General features: G+C 39.4%; 1 protein-coding gene across 1 annotated transcript in view; it reads left to right on the forward strand.

Moving 5' to 3' along the window:
* LOC124777028 (serine protease snake-like) overlaps positions 1-20,867 on the forward strand; it is a 215,150-nt gene that overhangs the window by 173,978 nt on the left and 20,305 nt on the right. The window contains exon 9 of the mRNA XM_047252284.1: positions 17,537-17,703. Within this exon, the coding sequence (XP_047108240.1) occupies positions 17,537-17,703 (167 nt within the window). The remainder of the gene's footprint in view (positions 1-17,536; positions 17,704-20,867) is intronic.

Here is a 20,867-nt window from a genome sequence, read left to right on the forward strand (position 1 = left end):
TAAAAGATGGAACAGTAACCTCAAATGTTTTAATAGAAACATTCTAGCATGACAAATCAATTAAACATAACCATAGGGGAATATAATCAACAAAACCATGACTATTTAATTAAAATCTCAATAATCAGTAATGCATTTGGAATGGAATCTAACTAGCATGCACAATGGCCTCTCTGTTAGAAGTTGTTGTTTCCCTATGGCAGAGCTTGTAGAAGGAGGCCCAGTCTCTTTGCTGCTGGTGGACTTTGTACACACTGCATGCCAGGTTGCTGCTCTCAGTACATCATAAATAAGTATTCAGATTAAACTCACTCTGTTTCTTCAGCACTTATCCTGGTTTTCAATTTCTATACATGCAACTACTGAACTACTGATAGCCTTGGGAGAGTCACCCCTGACAAAACTCTATCATCTGGTGAGGAAGATGTATGAGACAGACAAAATACCATCAGACTTCAAGAAGAATATAGTAATTCCAATCCCAAAGAAAGAATGTGTTGACAGATATGAAAATTACTGAACTATCAGTTTAATAAGTTATGGCTGCAAAATACTAGCATGAATTCTTTACAGGTGAATGGAAAAACTGGTAGAAGCTGAGCTCGGGGAAGATCAGTTTGAATTCCGTAGAAATGTTGAAATATGTGAGGCAATACTGACCTTACACTTATCTTAGAAGATAGATTAAGGAAAGGCAAACCTATGTTTCTAGCATTTATAGACTTAGAGAAAGTTTTAGACTGGAATACTCTCTTTCAAAACCAGATGGCAGTTATGAGTGTCAAGGGGCATGAAAGGGAAGCAGTGGTTGGGAAAGGAGTGAGTTAGGATTGTAGCCTATCCCCGATGGTATTCAATCCGTATATTGAGCAAGCAGTAAAGGAAGTAAAAGAAACATTTGGAGTAGGAATTAAAATCCATGGAGAAGAAAAAAAAAACTTTGAGGTTTGCTGATGACTTTGCAATTCTGTCAGACACAGCAAACGACCTGGAAGAGCAGTTGAACAGAATGGACAGTGTCTTGAAAGGAGGATATAAGGTGAACATCGGCAAAAGCAAAACAAGGATAATGGAATGTAGTTGAATTAAATTGGGTGATGCTGAGGAAATTAGATTAGGAAATGAGACACTTAAAGTAGTAGATGAGTTTTGCTATTTGGGGGGCAAAATAACTGACGATGGTTGAAGTAGAGAGGATATAAAATGTAGACTGGCTATGGCAAGGAAAGTGTTTCTAAAGAAGAGAAATTTGTTGACATGAAGTATAGATGTAAGTGTCAGGAAGTTGTTTCTGAAAGTATTTGTATGGAGTGTAGCCATGTATGGGAGAGAAACATGGACGATAAATAGTTTAGACAGGAAGAGAATAGAAGCTTTCAAAATGTGGTTCTACAGAAGAATGCTGAAGGTTAGATGAGTAGATCACATAACTAATGAGGAGGTACTGGCTAGAATTGGAGATAAGAGGAATTTGTGGCACAACTTGACTAAAAGAAGGGATTGGTTGGTAGGACATGTTCTGAAGCATCAAGGGATCGCCAATTTAGTATTGGAGGGCAGCATGGAGGGTGAAAATTGTAGAGACAAGAGATGAGTACACTAAGCAGATTCAGAAGGATGTAGGTTGCAGAAGGTACTGGGAGATGAAGAAACGTGCACAGGCTACAGTAGCATGGAGAGCTGCATCAAACCAGTCTCTGGATTGAAAACCACAACAACATACACATAAATTTCCATTTCCTACAGTAGACTCAACATTTGTCATTTTGTGACCTTATCAGTACATTGCCGTTTGCCTGCATATTTCCTGTCACATGCTTTTCTTTATCCAAATGTTTACCGAATGCTCTCTTATTTCAGTTATACATATTCCCTAAAATGATTTGTGAATTTTTCCCCCATCTGATTGATATAAAACTTTTCACAGTCCTTGGGGCTGATCTTGCACATGCAGGATTCCAAATATTTGTTGCTGTTGTTGCCAACCTTGTGGCATAACCTTGAACCAACTGTACCTTTTGTTTGAAACCCAGTTTTTTTCTTTTTCTGATTGCCTGTGCAACTCTTTTCGAAAGTTAAATGTTGTATGACATAGTAACAGACTTCTTGTTATGTGAACCTGTTGTCTCCTTGTCACATATTTTGACCATAACTTGCTATAAATGTTGAGTACATTATTTTCCTTATATCCATTTGACTTGGCTTCCTGTCTGCCTTCAATACATGTTTAAAAAATTGTTTTCAGACAAAGTAGTCAATCTTGTGAATGTAAAAATGACACAGTGAAGTGGATCTTCAAAATAAGGATATACTTTTTAATATTACGCTTTAGTTGAGACCAGGCATAATAAAAACACTATTGTAGAAAAAAAACATTGTTTGTGTGTAGGCAAACTCAATAACTTCAAACAAATGGACTGAGCAGTAAAAGCTAGCCAATATCTATCCAGATCAGGTCATCATAAATGTAATGATACAAAACATATAGACTCACTTAAACACCTAAATTATAAATGTACCAGGAGCTAACAAGGGGAAGGCTGCTGTCACAATTTATTATTGTGACTACATCCAAAAAACTGAAAAATTTATATATAACTCTGATATCGTGGCCAAGATAGACACGAAGCCCACACCTACTACAGTAGTACAAGTTTATTTGCCAACTAGCTCTGCAGATGACGAAGAAATTGAAGAAATGTATGATGAAATAAAATAAATTATTTAGGTAGAGAAGGAAGACGAAGATTTAATAGTCATGGGTGACTGGAATTGGGTAGTAGGAAAAGGGAGAGAAGGAAACGTAGTAGGTGAATATGGATTGGGGCTAAGAAATGAAAGAGGAAGCCGCCTGGTAGAATTTTGCACAGAGCACAACTTAATCATAGCTAACACTTGGTTCAAGAATCATAAAAGAAGGTTGTATACATGGAAGAAACCTGGAGATACTGACAGGTTTCAGATAGATTATATAATGGTAAGACAGAGATTTATGAACCAGGTTTTAAATTGTAAGACATTTCCAAGGGCAGATGTGGACTTTGACCACAATCTATTGGTTATGAACTGTAGTTTGGATTCCGTAGAAATATTGGAACATGTGAGGCAATACTGACCCTACGGCATATCTTAGAAGCTAGAATAAGAAAAGGCAAATCTACATTTCTAGCATTTGTAGACTTAGAGAAAGCTTTTGACAATGTTAACTGGAATACTCTCTTTCAAATTCTGAAGGTGGCAGGGGTAAAATACAGGGAGCGAAAGGCTATTTACAATTTGTATAGAAACCAAATGGCAGTTATAAGAGTTGAGGGGCATGAAAGGGAAGCAGTGGTTGGGAAGGGAGTGATTTAGGGTTGTAGCCTCTCCCCAATGTTATTCAATCTGTATATTGAGCGAGCAGTGAAGGAAACAAAAGAAAAATTCGGAGTAGGTATTAAAATCCATGGAGAAGAAATAAAAACTTTGAGGTTCGCCGATGACATTGTAATTCTGTCAGAGACAGCAAAGGACTTGGAAGAGCAGTTGAACGGAATGGATAGTGTGTTGAAAGGAGGGTATAAGATGAACATTAACAAAAGCAAAACGAGGATAATGGAATGTAGTCAAATTAAGTCAGGTGATGCTGAGGAAATTAGATTAGGAAATGAGACACTTAAAGTAGAAAAGGAGTTTTGTTATTTAGGGAGCAAAATAACTGATGATGGTCGAAGCAGAGAGGATATAAAATGTAGACTGGCAATGGCAAGGAAAGTGTTTTTTAAGAAGAGAAATTTGTTAACATCGAGTAATGATTTAAATGTCACGAAGTCATTTCTGAAAGTATTTGTATGGAGTGTAGCCATGTATGGAAGTGAAACATGGATGATAAATAGTTTAGACAAGAGGAGAATAGAAGCTTTCGAAATGTGGTGCTACAGAAGAATGCTGAAGATTAGATGGGTAGATCATGTAACTAATGAGGAAGTATTGAATAGGATTGGGGAGAAGAGGAGTTTGTGGCACAACTTGACCAGAAGAAGGGATTGGTTGGTAGGACATGTTCTGAGGCATCAAGGGATCACCAATTTAGTATTGGAGGGCAGCGCGGAGGGTAAAAATCATAGAGGGAGACCAAGAGATGAATACACCAAGCAGATTCAGAAGGATGTAGGTTGCAGTAGGTACTGGGAGATGAAGAAGCTTGCGCAGGATAGAGTAGCGTGGAGAGCTGCATCAAACCAGTCTCAGGACTGAAGACCACAACAACAACAACTCTGATTCAGCGGGACAATATGAAAGTTCAAGACATACAAAATAATATAGAAAATCTGTCATAGTAAACACAAGTAAATTATATATAGAATAATAAAGTTCAGTTATTTTGTGAGAAATGATTTGCTGCCTTCCACACACATTCCGAAATCTAGAACACAAGAAGTGCAAAGTTTCATTGGATGACAAATTATTCTAGATCATTTTTCAGCTTCCATATTCATTTTTTACACAGATACCATGCCTAAAATTAACATAGAAATTACTTCATAATGTGTTAATACTTTATTTTCAGCAGCATGGTATGGAAGGTATTTCCTACCAGTACTAACTCTTTCTCATGCCAGTGCTATCGATCGTACCGTTGTTAAATAAAATTCAGAAATTTTCAACAATTGAGACCCAGCTCAAGCTCTCATAAACATCAATCATATAATCAAAGGCTAATGCTCAACATCATTTTTCCTAACTTCCTTATATTCATATCTCATAATTTCCTACAGCATATCATCATCATCATCAGAAAAACAATGCATTACAAAACAGAGAACCATTAAGTCTACAGTATTTCATTCCCCTAACATCATTATAAACCCCATAAACTTCACATACTCTTTATAGTTCATAAGACAATAAACCTTCACATATCACAGCACTTCTTTTCAACATAAACCTCATCAACATCACATAATAGCACACAATACCACATAATACTACCAATATGCCTCAAAGAGAAAAATTGCTCTGCATTATAAGTCTTGTATTCTATTCATAATAGTAAAACATGTGCTATAAGCCAAGAAAAAATACATTAATCATTAACTTCACAATGGTCTGAAAAACAACACTCTTCATTATGCCTTTCCCTTGCAAGAAACTACAATAATCACTGAACTGCCACAGCTTATAAATTTTTTACTTTTTCATTTTTCATAAAGTTTTTTTTTATTCATTAAAATACTAGATGTTTTGGCATTGTTAACAATGACTAACTATAGTCATATTATCTCACTCTGACTCATCTATGTCAAAAATTTAATTTTTTTACACATATAAGCTCATTTATGTTAGATTACTAGACTCACACACACACACACACACACACACACACACACACACACACACATACACATACATTGAAGATTCAAAAAAACTGGTACACCTGACTAATGTCTGAAGCAATGTTGGAGGTAATGGACACCATGAATCCTGCAGGGCTGTCCATAAATCCATAGGAGTATGAGGGGGTGGAAATCTCTTCTGAACAACATGTTGCTAGGCATCCCAGATATTCTCAATAGTGTTCATGTCTGGGGAATTTGGTGGGCAGCAGAAGTGTTTAATCTCAGAAGACTGTTCCTGGAATGACTGTGTAGCAGTTCTGGACGTGTGGTGTGTCACATTGTCCTGCTGGAATTGCCCAAGTCTGTCAGAATGCTCGATGGACATGAATGGATGAATGCAGGTGATTAGACAGGATGCGTACATATGTGTCACCTGTCAGTGTCATATCTGGACATATCAAGGTCGCATATCACTCCAACTTCACTTGCCCTACACCATTCCAGAACCATCCCGAACAATCCCCTGCTGACAGGCAGGGTCCATGGATTCATGAGGTTGTTTCCATACCCATACTCATCCATCCACTTGATACAATTTGAAATGAGACTCATCTGACAAGGCAATATGTTTCCTGTCATCAACAGTCCAGTGTCAGTGTTGACGGGCCCAGGCAAAGCATAAAACTTTGTGTCATGCAGTCATCAAGGGTACGTGAGTCGGCCTTCAGCTCCAAAAGCACATAAAAATGAAGTTTTGTTGAGTAGGTCACACACTGACACTTGTTGATGGCCCAGCATTGAAATCTGCTGCAACCTGCAGAAGGGTTGAACTTCTGTCACATTGAGTGATTCTCTTCAATCATCATTGGTCCCGTACTTGCAGGATATTTTTCCAGCTGCAGTGATGTCTGTGATTTGATGTTTTACCAGGTTCCTGATATTCATAGTACACTCATGAAATGGTCACATGGGAAAATCCACACTTCATCACTACCTCGGAGATGCCGTGTCCCATCGCCCGTGCCCCAACTATAACACCATTTTCAGACTGACTCAAATCTTGATAACCTGCCATTGTAGCAGCAGTAACCAATCTAACACACACACACACACACACACACACACACACACACACACACACACATGGTCGGTCGAAGTGGCCGTGCTGTTAAAGGCGCTTCAGTCTGGAACCGTAAGACCGCTACGGTCGCAGGTTCGAATCCTGCCTCGGGCATGGATGTTTGTGATGTCCTTAGGTTAGTTAGGTTTAACTAGTTCTAAGTTCTAGGGGACTAATGACCTCAGCAGTTGAGTCCCATAGTGCTCAGAGCCATTTGAACCATTTGAACCACACACACACGGAGACAGTAGAAGACAAACACAAGCAAAAACAATAAATCAGATAGTCAATTTGGCCATAGTAGAAAATTTTCCACAGCTCAAGTAGCAGTGATTTCACCTCTATTTATCATTTCACTGTACACTATAATCTGCCTACAATGTTTGATTTCTGCTTTCCTCTAATATCATTCTTTACTTAATACAGTTGGAAACTATTTTTTTTTTTATATAGTAGCTCAGTTAAATTATTATTCCATATGGTTCTATAGTTTCATGTTTTCAAAACTAAGCTAAAATTTTACTTTCACTCTTACCTTAGATTCCTCCATTAACTACTTTCTCCACCTACAGATACTTAGCAATAATGTTTTACATGATTTCCTGGTTGTAAATTACTACCATATGTAATACAAACGCTCTAGTCCATTGCTTCCTCAACATAGTTCTCCACAGTACACCAGCATAATCACCATTATTATAATTATTCTCATCATAAACCATAAGACATTTTCATTAATTATCACTTCTCACAAAATATTCCCATTTTACGGTTCACCACTAACCCTTAACACTTTCTGTAATGTTTACTATGAGATGTGGTCTCTGAGACCCCTGTCTTTAAACCAACATTTAAACTGTAAATCATTTGAAAATTGAATTTATGTTATATAACATTTATGTTTAGAACTATATAAATGTTGAAACTTCCTGGCAGATTAAAACTGTGTGCCCGACCGAGACTCGAACTCGGGAACTTTGCCTTTCGTGGGCAAGTGCTCTACCATCTGAGCTACCAAAGCACGACTCATGCCTAGTCCTCACAGCTTTACTTCTGCCAGTATCTCGTCTCCTACCTTCCAAACTTTACAGAAGCTCTCCTGTGAACCTTGCAGAACTAGCACTCCTGAAAGAAAGGATACTGTGGAGACATGGCTTAGCCACAGCCTGGGGGATATTTCCAGAATGAGATTTTCACTCTGCAGCGGAGTGTGTGCTGATATGAAACTTCCTGGTAGATCATCAGCAGCAGAAGAAGTCAGGAGTTTCCTCATCTGAGCCTTAAATGTGCGGACCAGTCGTTCAGCCTCACCATTTGACTGTGGATGGAACGGAGGGGCCGTGACATGCATGATGCCGTGATGGGCACAAAAATCCGCAAAATTGGAAGAGGCAAATTGCATACCATTATCAGTAACAAGAGTAGAGGGAAGGCCTTCCAAAGAGAAAATGCCAGCTAGAGCATTGGTGGTTGCCGCAGTGGGAGGCGATGTGCAATGGACAATGAAAGGAAAGTTAGAGTAGGCGTCAATAACGAGAAGCCACAAAGTACCTAAAAAAAGGTCCCACGAAGTCAGCATGAATACGCTCCCAGGACTTTGCAGGCAAAGGCCATGGTGACAAAGATGACTTCAGGGTGGTGGCCTGTGACGCACAAGGGCCACAGGCAGCGACCATGTGTGCGATTTCAGAGTCCATACCGGGCCAGTACACATGATGGGACACCAGAGATTTTGTGCGAGAGACATCCCAGTGCCCTTGGTGAAGGAGGCGCAAGACCGAAGCACGCAAAGACACAGGTACCACAACATGCGGTGAAGCATTTTCAGTGGAAAGGAGGATAACACCATCCCTAGCCGTGAGGCGGTAACGCAAAGCGTAGTAGTTCCGCAACAGATCAGAAGTCTTAGCAGATGGACAATCTGGCCAACCCTTCTGAATACAGCATAAAACCCTGGAGAGGGTAGGGTCAGAACCTGTAGCAGCCGCCAGCCAGTCCCCGGTGATGGGGAACCCATCCACAACCCGCTGCTTGGCAACATCCAGGTGGAAACACAAAAGTTCATCCCTATCGAATGCCAGATGAGGACCCATGGGAAGGTGAGACAGTGCATCAGCATTCGCATGTTGAGCCGTCAGCTGGAAATGAATCTCATAATTGAAACGAGACAAGTAAAGAGCCCAACGCGGGAGGCGGTGTGCAGCCTTGTCGGGAAGTGACGTTGATGGATGGAACAAGGAAACAAGTGGTTTGTGATCCATAACAAGATGAAATTTGGATCCATAGAGAAAAACACCAAACTTATGAAGAGCATAAATAATGGCCAAAGCTTCTTTTTCAATTTGAGAATACTTTTGTTGGGCATCCGTGAGCAGTTTGGAGCCAAGAACAAGATGTTGGCCAGGTCGATAAGTAGCCAGGCACGGGTCCTGTTTCAGCATAGTCTTCAATTTCTGGAAAGCCACATCGCATGATGTGGACCAATGAAAAGGCACGTTTTTATGCAACAGGCGATGCAACGGCTGAGCCATCGAAGCAGCAGACGGTAAAAACTTGTAATAATATGCTATTTTCCCCAAGAAGGGCTGCAGTTCCTTAACAGATGTAGGGCGAGGAAGGGCATCAATTGCAGCGACAGTTTGCTGAAGCGGATGAATACCATCCCGAGAGAGTTGAAACCCCAAGTATGTGATAGATGCCTGAAAAAATTTTGATTTCTGAAGATTACACTTAAGACCGGCAGACTGTAAGACATGAAAAAGTGTGCGGAGATTTTGAAGATGTTTGTCAGTGGTGGAGCCAGTGACAACAATGTCGTCCTGATAATTTATACACCCAGGGACAGTGAGCAATAATTGTTCCCAGAATCGCTGAAAGAGAGCAGGGGTGCTGGCAACCCTGAATGGCAATAGTTGGTATTGATAGAGGCCAAAAGGCGTGTTAAGGACCAGAAACTGTCAGAAAGCAGCGTCAAGAGGAAGTTGATGATAAGCTTCTGACAGGTCAAGTTTAGAAAAATACTGGCCTCCAGCAAGTTTAGTGAACAATTCTTCAGGTCGAGGCATAGGGTAAGTGTCAATAAGGCATTGAGCATTTACAGTGACTTTGAAATCGCCACAGAGACAAATATCACCATTTGGCTTAGCAACGACAATGACAGGAGAGGACAACTAACTGGAAGTGACAGGAAGCAAGACCCCTGAAGCAGTGAGACGATCCAGCTCCCGTTTGACCTGATCACAAAGGGCCACAGGAATGGTCCATCGACAACAAATATGGGAACAGTGCGAATGACAGATTTGTAAGATACCTCAGCATCACATTGTCCCAAGGGAGAAATGTTCTGTTTATTGTAAGTCTGTAATTGCCTAGTGACAGGTGACAGGTTTGGAGAACCCAACTGAAGATAGTCTGAGAATTGATGATAGTGGCAGCAGAACCAGTATCCACCTGCATGCGAACATCTCGACCAAGTATTTGGACAGTGAGGAATAACTTCCCTGAAAGGGAAGAAGTGGAATTGACAGACAACACAGAATCAGAATCAGTGTCATGTTCATGAGCATCATGTACGCGGTCGGATTTGCAAACAGATGACAGATGACCCTTTTTTTGCATTTGTGACGCACGGCCCAATGTTGTGGACAATCTTCTTGTGAATGTTTCGTAAAACACCACGGACATGAAGGGAGCTGCCGTGGGTTTTGCTGCAGTTTCTTAGAGGTTTGTTTACAGTTAGGCCGAGGCTGCGCTTGGGAGTGTACTGCGGTCACCTCGGCTGGTGAGGACATGCCACACGCTTCATCAACATCGTACAGAGGTTGTATTTCCTCGACGTCGCCCCATGCCTCTATTTGCACTCCAGCGGCGCAAGAAATTTCAAAAGACTGAGCAATGGATAAGACTTATTCTAGAGTCGGATTTGCCAACTGAAGGGCACGTTGCCTAACTTCTTTGTCGGGCACCGATTGGATAATAGCATACCGTACCATGGAATCGGTGTAGGATTCTTTGTGAACTTCAGTAACAAATTGACACTTTCTACTGAGGCCGTGAAGTTCAGTAGCCCAAGCACGATAGGATTGATTCAGTTGTTTTTGACAATGATAAAAGGCAACATGAGGGGCTACCACATGTGTTTGCTTTTGAAAATAGACGGACAGAAGTGAGCACATTTCAGCAAAGGACAAAGACGCAGGATCGTTCAAAGGAGCCAATTGCGACAACAACCAATACATTTGAGGTGAAATCCATGAAAGGAACAGAGACTTACATATTTGTTCGTCCACAACATGAAATGCCAAGAAGTGTTGTCAAAGACGTTTTTCGTAATCAGACCAGTCTTCCGCTGTCTCATCGTAAGGAGGAAAAGGAGGTAGAGACGATGACGAGAGACGCCCCGCATTTGATGCCGCGACGAAATCACGTATTGCATTTGTGAGAAGTGTTTGCTGTTCTATGAGACCTTGCAATAGTTGTTCTAAAGTAGCCATGGAAACATGTGGGTGAAAGTTGGAAAAGAAAAATCACAACCTCGTCACCAATTGTTATAACTTCAAGTTGAACAAGTATATTTCAAGGAAGATGCAATACATGAAAGTCACAGATCAAGTAAACAGAGTAAGACGTGTGTACACTTTAACAGTCAAATCATAACTGAGTCCGAGTCTAGCGGCCACAGGCTGGCTGGCTGGCAGCTTAGGTGGCGCTGCTGCTGCATGGCTGGCAGGCAGCGCCGCATGTAGAGGACACGCGTAACTGCACGGTGGCACTTTGAAAGATCGGCGAGTCACAACATGCACATTCCAAACTAATACGTTACCACATTCAATTGCTTTGTGGAACGGATACATATAACTTTTTTCTTTTCTTTCTCATTTTGCTAGAACTGTGTTTGCTTTTCAGAAAGAAAATTGTTACCATTTACTCTATTCTGTTCCTTCTGATGATAATTGTTACCACTGTGATTATGGTGCACTCTCCTGTTGTGATTATTGCTGTGACAATTTTGCTTAGGAACACTTTCAAAATCTGTGTGTCTATTGTAGTTGTATTTATTTGTTTTCTCCAACTTTGACCAAAATATACTTAAAAATCCTCTCTCAGAGTCTGCGTAAGTTTTGCCTGTTGTGTCATTCAAACAAGACACAGCCAGGGCAAAAGCACCACAGGTGCAAAGATTCTAGCTGGTGCCAGTGCCACAGAGACTTGCCACTTACACCATGGGCAGCACTGAGGATGAGGATATCAACTTCACCTCAGCGAATTGCCGGCTGAGTACAGTCCACTAATGACCAGACAGCAATGGACAGAAGCCTACTTGGACGATAGAAGAGCAGCTCTCACTCACTTGGCTATAGACCATTGACCAGGGCTCATTTAGACAGGGAACATCATTTAATGAACTCTTAGAAGTGGGTAGACAGTAGTTGTGAAAATCATTTGCTATGTACTGAGAAATTGACCCATGATTATTTGCACTTAGCCATTGAGGGCCTTTTTGTGTTACATTAATGCAGTGTTGCAGACTTCATTATTCAACAAGTTGCAAAGATAAGTAAACCTTTTTAACTCATTTGTCTGACTTTGTTACTAAATTTTTCGAGTGTTGTAGAACTTTCATTCTCCTGTCCTGTTACTTGACCTCAGGCATAGCTGTGTAATAGTGACAGGGAGTAATTGTCTTAGTGGTGTAATGCACCAGAAGCCATTTCATGAACTCACAAACTCAGCCTACTGTAACAACAGTGGCAACTTGGCCTCCACAGCAGTAGCAATGAGACCTTCACAAAACTGGCAATGAGGGTTTACAAAACTGGTGACAAGGGTTTGCCAAACTGGTGACAAGGGGTTAGCACACCATCATCATTAGTACACTTATTTGTCCAACTTAATTCTTCACCTTCCAGAAACTTTTCAACAAACTTGATTTTCATAGTATCTGTCATATTAGACACAAAATTATCTCTGCAATTGTGCAGAAAATCTGCAGAGTGTAAATTACCTTCACTTGAAAAGTTTTTCAGTCGAATGTTGCAAAACATGGTACCAACACTGTTAACACAATTTTGATTAATTACATTACTAGACAATTCTTCAAATTTTTTACACAAAACAGAAACACTACTTTCTAGGGTGCTAGTTTTGTTTTTACTTAATTTTGCATTTCCTGTGAGTTTGCTGTCTACTGTTTTCACCTGTTAACAAAACTGCATTCAACAAGTACCAGTTTACTATCAACATTTGTTTTCAAAGTCCAAATTTGACTATTTACAGTTTTGTCAACAGTTCTCACTTCCTCATGCACATTTTAAAAGCAATTTTGTTTTTCTCCCTAACTTCAGTGATCTCATCTTTGACATTTTTAACTTCATCATTAAAGTTACATTCAATTTCTTTCTTTTATAACTCAACAGATTCTATTCATACATCTAATCTATAAATTTTTTGATTAATATTGTTTATTTGAGCTGTATTTTTACCAATACAATCAAACACTGATCAGGAGTGTTGTTTGATTGTATCAGTATTCAATAAGACTTTTAAATGACCAATTTCTGTTAACTGCTTCTCATTATCATTTAATTGCGCTGTATTTTTTCCAACACAATCACAAAACATTCCTATTGACTGCCTGAATTTTGTGAACTGTTCATTACTCATTTTTATTAATTGATGCTTACTATCACTGATCATTTTTATTAACTGATCCTTATTGTCACTGCTAATTTTGATTAATGGTGACAGCATGATACTTATGTCATTATCACCATCTTGTTTTAATTCATCCCTTAATTTTTGCTGTTAAACAAGTTCATCACTAATATTTTCCCGTTCTTGTTTCACTACACTATTTAAGTCTCTTATATCTGTATTATTTCCTATTGGTCCAGATTCTTCATTACTGTCATTGTTAATACTTACACAATGAAACACTTCACCAATAAATAAATAAATAAATAAAATATTTCCAGTACTTAACTTTGTTGTTGGATGTCAACATTGTTAGTTGTTCACCTCACTTTTTTATTTTTTCCATCATTTTTGCTTCTTGTTTGCAAAATCCTTTTTTGGTGTTATTTTGCTGTTTGATAGCTATTGTTCATATCTGGCTGATTGTTCACATAAAATTTTCACAATATCTTTCAGTCTCCAAGAAGAAAAATAGTCCAACACAGTATTCACATTTCACTTCAAGAAAATCATGGGCAACGCCACCATACTCTGACCATCCCCAGCCTCTTCTTGTCCAGTGTTGAACTTAGATATGTTTGGAGTAAGTTAGTAATTTTGGCAGTTGGTCGCATTTTCACAGCACTTGCCACCATGAGATAGTGACACACTGCAGCGAGTTACAGGGACAGTTGAATTTTAATTACCAGTTATGTTAATAAAACAATACTCATATTTTTAGTTGCTCTTCTTTGTTGTACATTGATGGCTCCTTGTACTCCTCCTTTCTGTGATTCATCTTCCTATAATTGTGTTGAGGGTGATTGAGTTACTACTTCAATTGTAATGTGAAATCTGATGGACTTTCTGTAGAATCACACATCTATTTTCATCCATTTCACTTCACAATACAAATCGATAAAACACACACAACTCATTCTCCATTCTCACACTTCCAACTCATGCAAGTTGCAACCAACAAAGATTTTCCTCTAACAACATGTAGCAAAGAAGTTACTATCATATATTGATCTAGTTATGCATAATAATATTTGGGGCATACATTTCATAAATAAAATACAATTAACTGTTTATCTTTTTGAGAAGTCCATAATCATCATTGTAATTATATTAAGTATTTGTAAACATTGACATTTAAACATTTTTGCATAGCTTTGTAGTAGTGGATTTTTGTTTTTTACCTTTTCATCATGGTATCATTCAGTTCATTTCATCCAATATTGGGTAGTACATTTATCTCACTATAACCAGTTTTGTTAGATGCGACCCACACAACACACAGTGCTACTCTTGAGAATCCCACAGAAACCCACATGATCCCAGCTACAGTCATGCTTGCTGCACAATAAATCCTCTGATGATGGGAAAATTTCGAGAGAACAATCTAATTATCCAAGAAGTTAGAAGATGCAGCAAAACCATTACAAAAGACTTTGGTGAAAGCAAGCAAGACAGCTCCCAGATGTTGATAAAGAATTCAAAGTACTGTAAAAATTTTCAGTTAGCTTTGAATGTTCAGAACTGTAAGATAGTACACATCAAAAAATAAAAACATGAAGTATCCTATAACGAACAAGTCAGTGAGTCACAATTAAAACCAGTAAACTTTGTTTCATTGGTAGAATACTAAGGAAATACAATGAACCTACGAAGATGATTGCTAACACACATACATTTGCCTTATTTTACAGTAATTCCACACCAAATAGAACTAACATGAGATATTGAATATTTGGAAATAAGGGCGGCATGAATGGTCCCTGTTGTTTTCTTCATTTCCATTTTTCTTTATAGCTATGGAAAATTGGCATGTAGATGCTGAAAGGACTGAGCTAGCAAATACTTGAAGATGGACACAAACTATCCCATGAAAGGCACTTAGTAAGTTTCAGGGATCTGTTTTAAGTGATCATCCTATAAATATGCAACTGCCTACATGTAATATAGGGAATGAACTGGTTTGAGGCGCACAGAAACATGTAATAGAAAACTGTTGCACTTGCTTTAACACACACATACAGTTGTGGCGACACTGATAATTGAATATCAGTTACTGAAAGCAGTTGTCTGGGTAGATGGAGGTGGGGATGGTCAGGGTAGGACACATGAGGCAAGGAGGTTGTAGCAGGGTTGTGAGAGGCAGGTCTTTCACGAAATGACTCAGTGGCTGCACAATAAGATGAACGGAGATCAGAGGTTAGAGCATGTAAGGGGTAGAGAGGAAAAAAGGGAGAGAGTGAGAAGGGGCAGGAAGGCAAGGAATGGAAAGTGAGATGGTGATGAAAAAGGAAGGAGAGGAGTAGACAGGTGAGAGAAGGAAAGAGCTAAGGTGAGACAGTGGAAAACAGATTAGTGGAGGTTTAGGAGAGGGGGACCGCAAGACACACAATTTCCACCTATATAGTTAACAGAAATTTCTGCTGGAAGGGATATCCAAATGGCACACAAAAAGTAGTTGTTAGTCATATTTGCAGATTTACAGGCTCACCACCATTTGGCAAGGGTCATTCACGCAAGTAGACAGTTGGTTGTCTATTTTGTTATTATACCCACAGAAAATGTTGCACAGTAATTGCAACATATCTGGTACATCACATGGCAGCTTTCACATGTCACCCTGTCCTTTACAGTGATGGAAATGCCTCTGTCTTAACTGCAGTGGTAGAAGGTAGCGGGACACTTTCCATCTTGAGCAGCCACTGAGTCATCAATCCTGGCTGATACTGATTCACACTACACCAATAACTCATCCTTGCATCACGCATTATTCCCTACCCCTTCTCCAGGTCCTCAACCCAGGCAACTGTGCTCTCAACAATCAATAATCAGTGCCACCATAGCTGTGATTGTGTACCTTTGGATCTCAGTGTAGTTCTGTATGTTGATGAGTGTACTTGCTACTAGAACTAGTGTCAGAGGGATTGAAACCTACTGAACACATTGTTATGTTATGTGTCCTATGCACCACACATCAGACTGCAGTACGTGAGTCATTACCTTTCCTTTATTTTACATATTGAAACAAAAATTAAAATACCTAATTTTATACAACAGTTATCAAAACTGTTGAAGAATAATGTGATGAAAACATTTTGGGATTACATGTCATTTTCATGTTTCAAAAATGTACAATATCACCTTTCGTTTATAGATTGCATTGACATGTTACTTTTATTGACAAGTTGTTAAAAGTAGGCTTTTGACTTCATTTGCTCTTCTCATGGTTCATACTGAAACAAATCATATTTTACACAGCAATACAATTGACAACTCTTGATAAAACTTACAAATGTTCAGGATGTAGCCATAATAAAAAATTAATTTGCAGTGGAATGTAAAATGACTCATTCTATGTTATTATGATGTATCATACAAAATGATCCATGTAACATGAAACTAACCAACCAATCAACTTTCAGATTGGTGACTGCTTTGCCATTACATAATTCTAAATTTCTTTAACAAGCACTACAGTAAAAATTAGCATTGGTTTGGTACCAAAAAGTAAAGTATTTACTTGACAGAATATCCATGACAGCTCAGATATGCATACTGGATCAAAACCCAAAGTTGAACCTTCGCCTTGATATTATTCAGCATTTCTAGGATATCTGATTTCAGACATCAGTTTCACAGCAATACATAACAGTCATAAGCATCCAACAGTAAGCCCAGTTCTGCAATTCAATTATTGTATCAAGCCCTTGGAAGTTAAATACTATTTATCTAATTTTTAACTGGATATAACAGAAAATCTACTCACTAAATGGTGGCAGGAGACACACACACAAGTTAATTAAATGTGCATACTTTCAGAAGCAGTGGCTCCTTCTTCTAGTAGAAGGGCTGAAGGGGGAAGGGAGAGGGATGAAGGAAAAGCACTGGAAACTTTTAGAAACTAGGGAGAGTTACAAAAAAGTCACCCAAAACCCCAGGTCAGAGGATACTTACCAGACTTGCTTCACATCCCTTGATCTGCGGTTCTGGATCACCAGTCCTTTCCCTTTATCCTTCCTTCTTCCCCTTCATCTCTTCAGCCAGTAGGAGGAGGCATTGTCTCCGAAAGCTTGTATATTTTGTCAACTACTGCGTGTGTTCTCCTGCCACCACTTGGTGAGTAGATTTTTTTCTCTATCCTTTTATATTATATTTTCAAAAATTGATTATTTTTGTTGATTTTTTTAGTCTATGTTACATTGTTAATGCACACACATACCTAGCTATAACTATCTTCTCTGGGTACTGACACTACCACTTCCTTCACACTTAAATGATATTTAATGATGAAACAAACCTCTTGATCTCTCCCACTGACCATTGTGAGTAATATGTTAAAATCCACACTTAAAATAGAAGTCTTACTGTCAGATATTGTTGTCATTTTTGATGGTGTTCTGTCTTGCAGCTGGAAAATCAAGTGACATTTTGCAGAAAGTTAATCTTGATATAGTAGATAACGAAAAGTGCAATAACTTATGGAAAAGTCTTGGCAAGATCACATCTCTGCCTCATGGAATTGCACCATCAATGATATGTGCCGGGGTCAGTTCAGGAGACAAAGACACTTGTCAGGTATGTTACTGTAATATGCTTTACTACTGCATGTATGAAACTTCAAACCCAGGTAATCTATTATGTCTGCAGTGTGTAATAGATCTGTTAATGTAGTTAGGACTTCAATGAATAAAAATTGTTTAGTATTTGGTTCAACGGCTGAACAACTGTCACAGATTATACACGAAAACATCTTGAAGAGACTTAAGGAAATGGTAACTATCTATCTAAACAGACATTGTACAAGGTTACACTTCAGCTGTTGTTTACCTGTATTTATTTAATTATGCATTATTACATGATTGTGGTACGCCACATCAAGAAAATTATTAATTAGAGGAAAATGAGAACCCTTTTTACCAGGCATCAGAAAACAGAAGTACAAACAAAATTTAAGACAAATACCAACTTCTGGTGCCAGATGTTCCTCTACCCAATGAGATAGAGATTAATTGGGGGGGGGGGGGAATAAAAATGCTTAGATACGGGGAGAGAAGTTTCCTGGAATACATAAAACTCATTATTGACCATTAAAATTTTATCACCATGAAAACAACATGAAAAACGTATAAAGTGTACTACATACTTGCATATAAAGATTATTAGCATTTCAGTGCACCATAAAAATTGGTAGGAGAAATGCCATCCACATTTTGCGTATTAGGAAAAATCACACAGAAGGTTTCTCATTTTGAAATTGCATTTAAATGTTGATTGTTTCTGAAAACATCAAGTTATGCCTTGTGCAAGAAAGAGAAAAATATATCATGTGATGTAATTCAAATTCAACAGTACTGACTGTTGTCTGTCAAGACTGCAGAGTGTGACCGCTTGTTGGCGTTAGTCAGTCAGGCAAGCAGCAATAACCGACCATGACAGATGCAGTAACAGATAAGTAAACCACTTTTGTGACATTTACGAGTTCCTAACCAGGAGCTAATTTTATTATATCATCTGTGTGCTTTAATAGTTCAGTTTCTTGAGGTTCTGCGTGTAAATTTAAAATCTAATAGCCACAGTAAACTGATTTTGTGATAAGTCCCTTATCAGGGGAAAATTATTTAGTTTCACCTGAGTGCTTCAGTAGCTAAGTTCTTGAATATCTGCGTATTACAAGACACAGTTTGTGCATTTTCATCAGGGTCTACAGTAGAGTTGTGCAGCACGTGCCGATAGTCAATTTATCTGCATAGTTTAGTTTTCCACGGTCTTTGGTAAGGACAGGGACTGTGATAGTTGTGTGTGGATGCAAGCCGAGTTTGTGACACTTTGCTCTCAGCTTCAGGCTGTGATGGCTTCAGTTACACAGCTTGAGGCTGCAGTGGATGGGCACCACTGTTGTGGGCCAGCCGTGGGGATCCAACAGATGTCCAGTGCATTAGAGTCCTCTGACCGGTCCTCACTGGTGGCCAACCCAGTTACTGTTCAAACTGAGGCTGACCCCTCACATTGGTCGAGTGGTAGGTCACCCCGGGGCAAAGCAGGCAGCAAAAGACTTCCCAGGCGGTGGCACATAAGGCCTCCCCGGTTTGTCTGACAAATAGGTTCCAGGTGCTGTCTGTGGCTGACACTGTCACTGGGCCGAATGCTGTCACCTGTCTTGTTTCAGAGGAAACCACTCAGCCTGCAAGATCTGGGCACTTGTAGAGGGTGGGACTATTGGTAGTTGGGAGCTCCAATGTTAGGTGCATTATGGAGTCCCTTAGGGACTTGGCTTACAAAGAGGGTAAGAAAACCAATGTGCACTCCGTGTGCTTACTGGGTGGAGTCATTCCAGATGTGGAAAGGGTCCTCCCAGATGCCAAGAAGAGCACGGGGTGCAGCCATCTGCAGGTGGTTACTCATGTTGGTACCGATGATGTGTGTCGCTTTGGATCAGAAGAGATTATCTCTGGTTTCGAGTGGCTAACAGAAGTGGTAAAGACTGCCAGTCTTGCTTGCAAGATGAAAGCAAAGCTGACCATTTGCAACATACTCAACAGCACCAATTGCGGACCTCTGGTACAGAGCTGAGTGGAGGGTCTGAATCAGAGGCTCAGACAGTTCTGTGACCGTGCAGGCTGCAGATTCCTCGACTTGCGCCAAATGGTGGTTGGGTTTTGGGTTCTGCTGAATAGGTCAGGTGTCCACTAAAAGCAGGAAGTGGCTACACGGGTAGCAGGGGCTGTGTGGTGTGGACTGGGTGATTTTTAGGTTAGAGGGTCTTGGGAAAAAACAAGATGGGCTTCAGTCACGAAGGGTGCAGGCTGAACACAGGAAGAACATAGATACAGCAACCATTGGTATAACAGTTGTAAATTGTCATATCTGTGTTGGGAAAGTACCAGAGCTCCAAGCACTAATAGAAAGCACTGATGCTCAAATCGTTATAGGCACTGAAAGCTGGCTAAAGCCGGACACAAGGTCAGCCAAAATTTTTGCAAAGAACCTAACGGTGTTCTGAAAAGATAGGCTAAACATGGTTGGCGGTGGCATGTTTGCTGCTGTTAGAAGTAGTTTAACTTGACGTGAAATTGAAGTAGATAATTCCTGTGAGTTAGTATGGGCAGAGGTCATTGTTGGCAACTGGAATAAAACAACAATTCGGTCCGTTTACCGACCTCCCAGTTCAAATGATACAGTTGCTGAAAGGTTCAAAGAAAAACTTGAGTTTCATGCAAACATGTACCTGACTTGTACAATAATAGTTGGTGGTGACTTTAATTTACCCTCGATATGTTGGCAAAAATACATGTTTAATCTGGAGGTATGCATAAAATATCATCTGAAATTGTGCTAAACGCATTCTCTGAAAATTATTTCGGGCAGCTTAGTTCATGAGCCCACACAAATAGTAAACGGTTGTGAAAACGCACTTGACCTCTTAGCAAAAAATAATCCTGAGTTAATAACCAGCATCAAAACCGTATAAGGATTAGTGAACACAGGGTTGTCATAGCAAGATTGAATACTGTAATCCCCAAATCCTTGAAAAATAAGCGAAACATATACCTACTCAAAAAAAACAGATAAAAATTCACTTGATGTCTTCCTGAGAGACAATCTCCACTCATTCCAAATTAATAATATAAATGTAGACCAGATGTGGCTTAAATTCAGAGAAATAGTATCGGCAGCAATTGAGAGGTTTATACAAAATAAACTAACAAATGACGGAACTGATCCTCCTTGGTACACAAAAT

The sequence above is a fragment of the Schistocerca piceifrons genome, chromosome 2 (genome assembly GCF_021461385.2).
Source record: "Schistocerca piceifrons isolate TAMUIC-IGC-003096 chromosome 2, iqSchPice1.1, whole genome shotgun sequence".
Lineage (NCBI taxonomy): Eukaryota > Metazoa > Arthropoda > Insecta > Orthoptera > Acrididae > Schistocerca > Schistocerca piceifrons.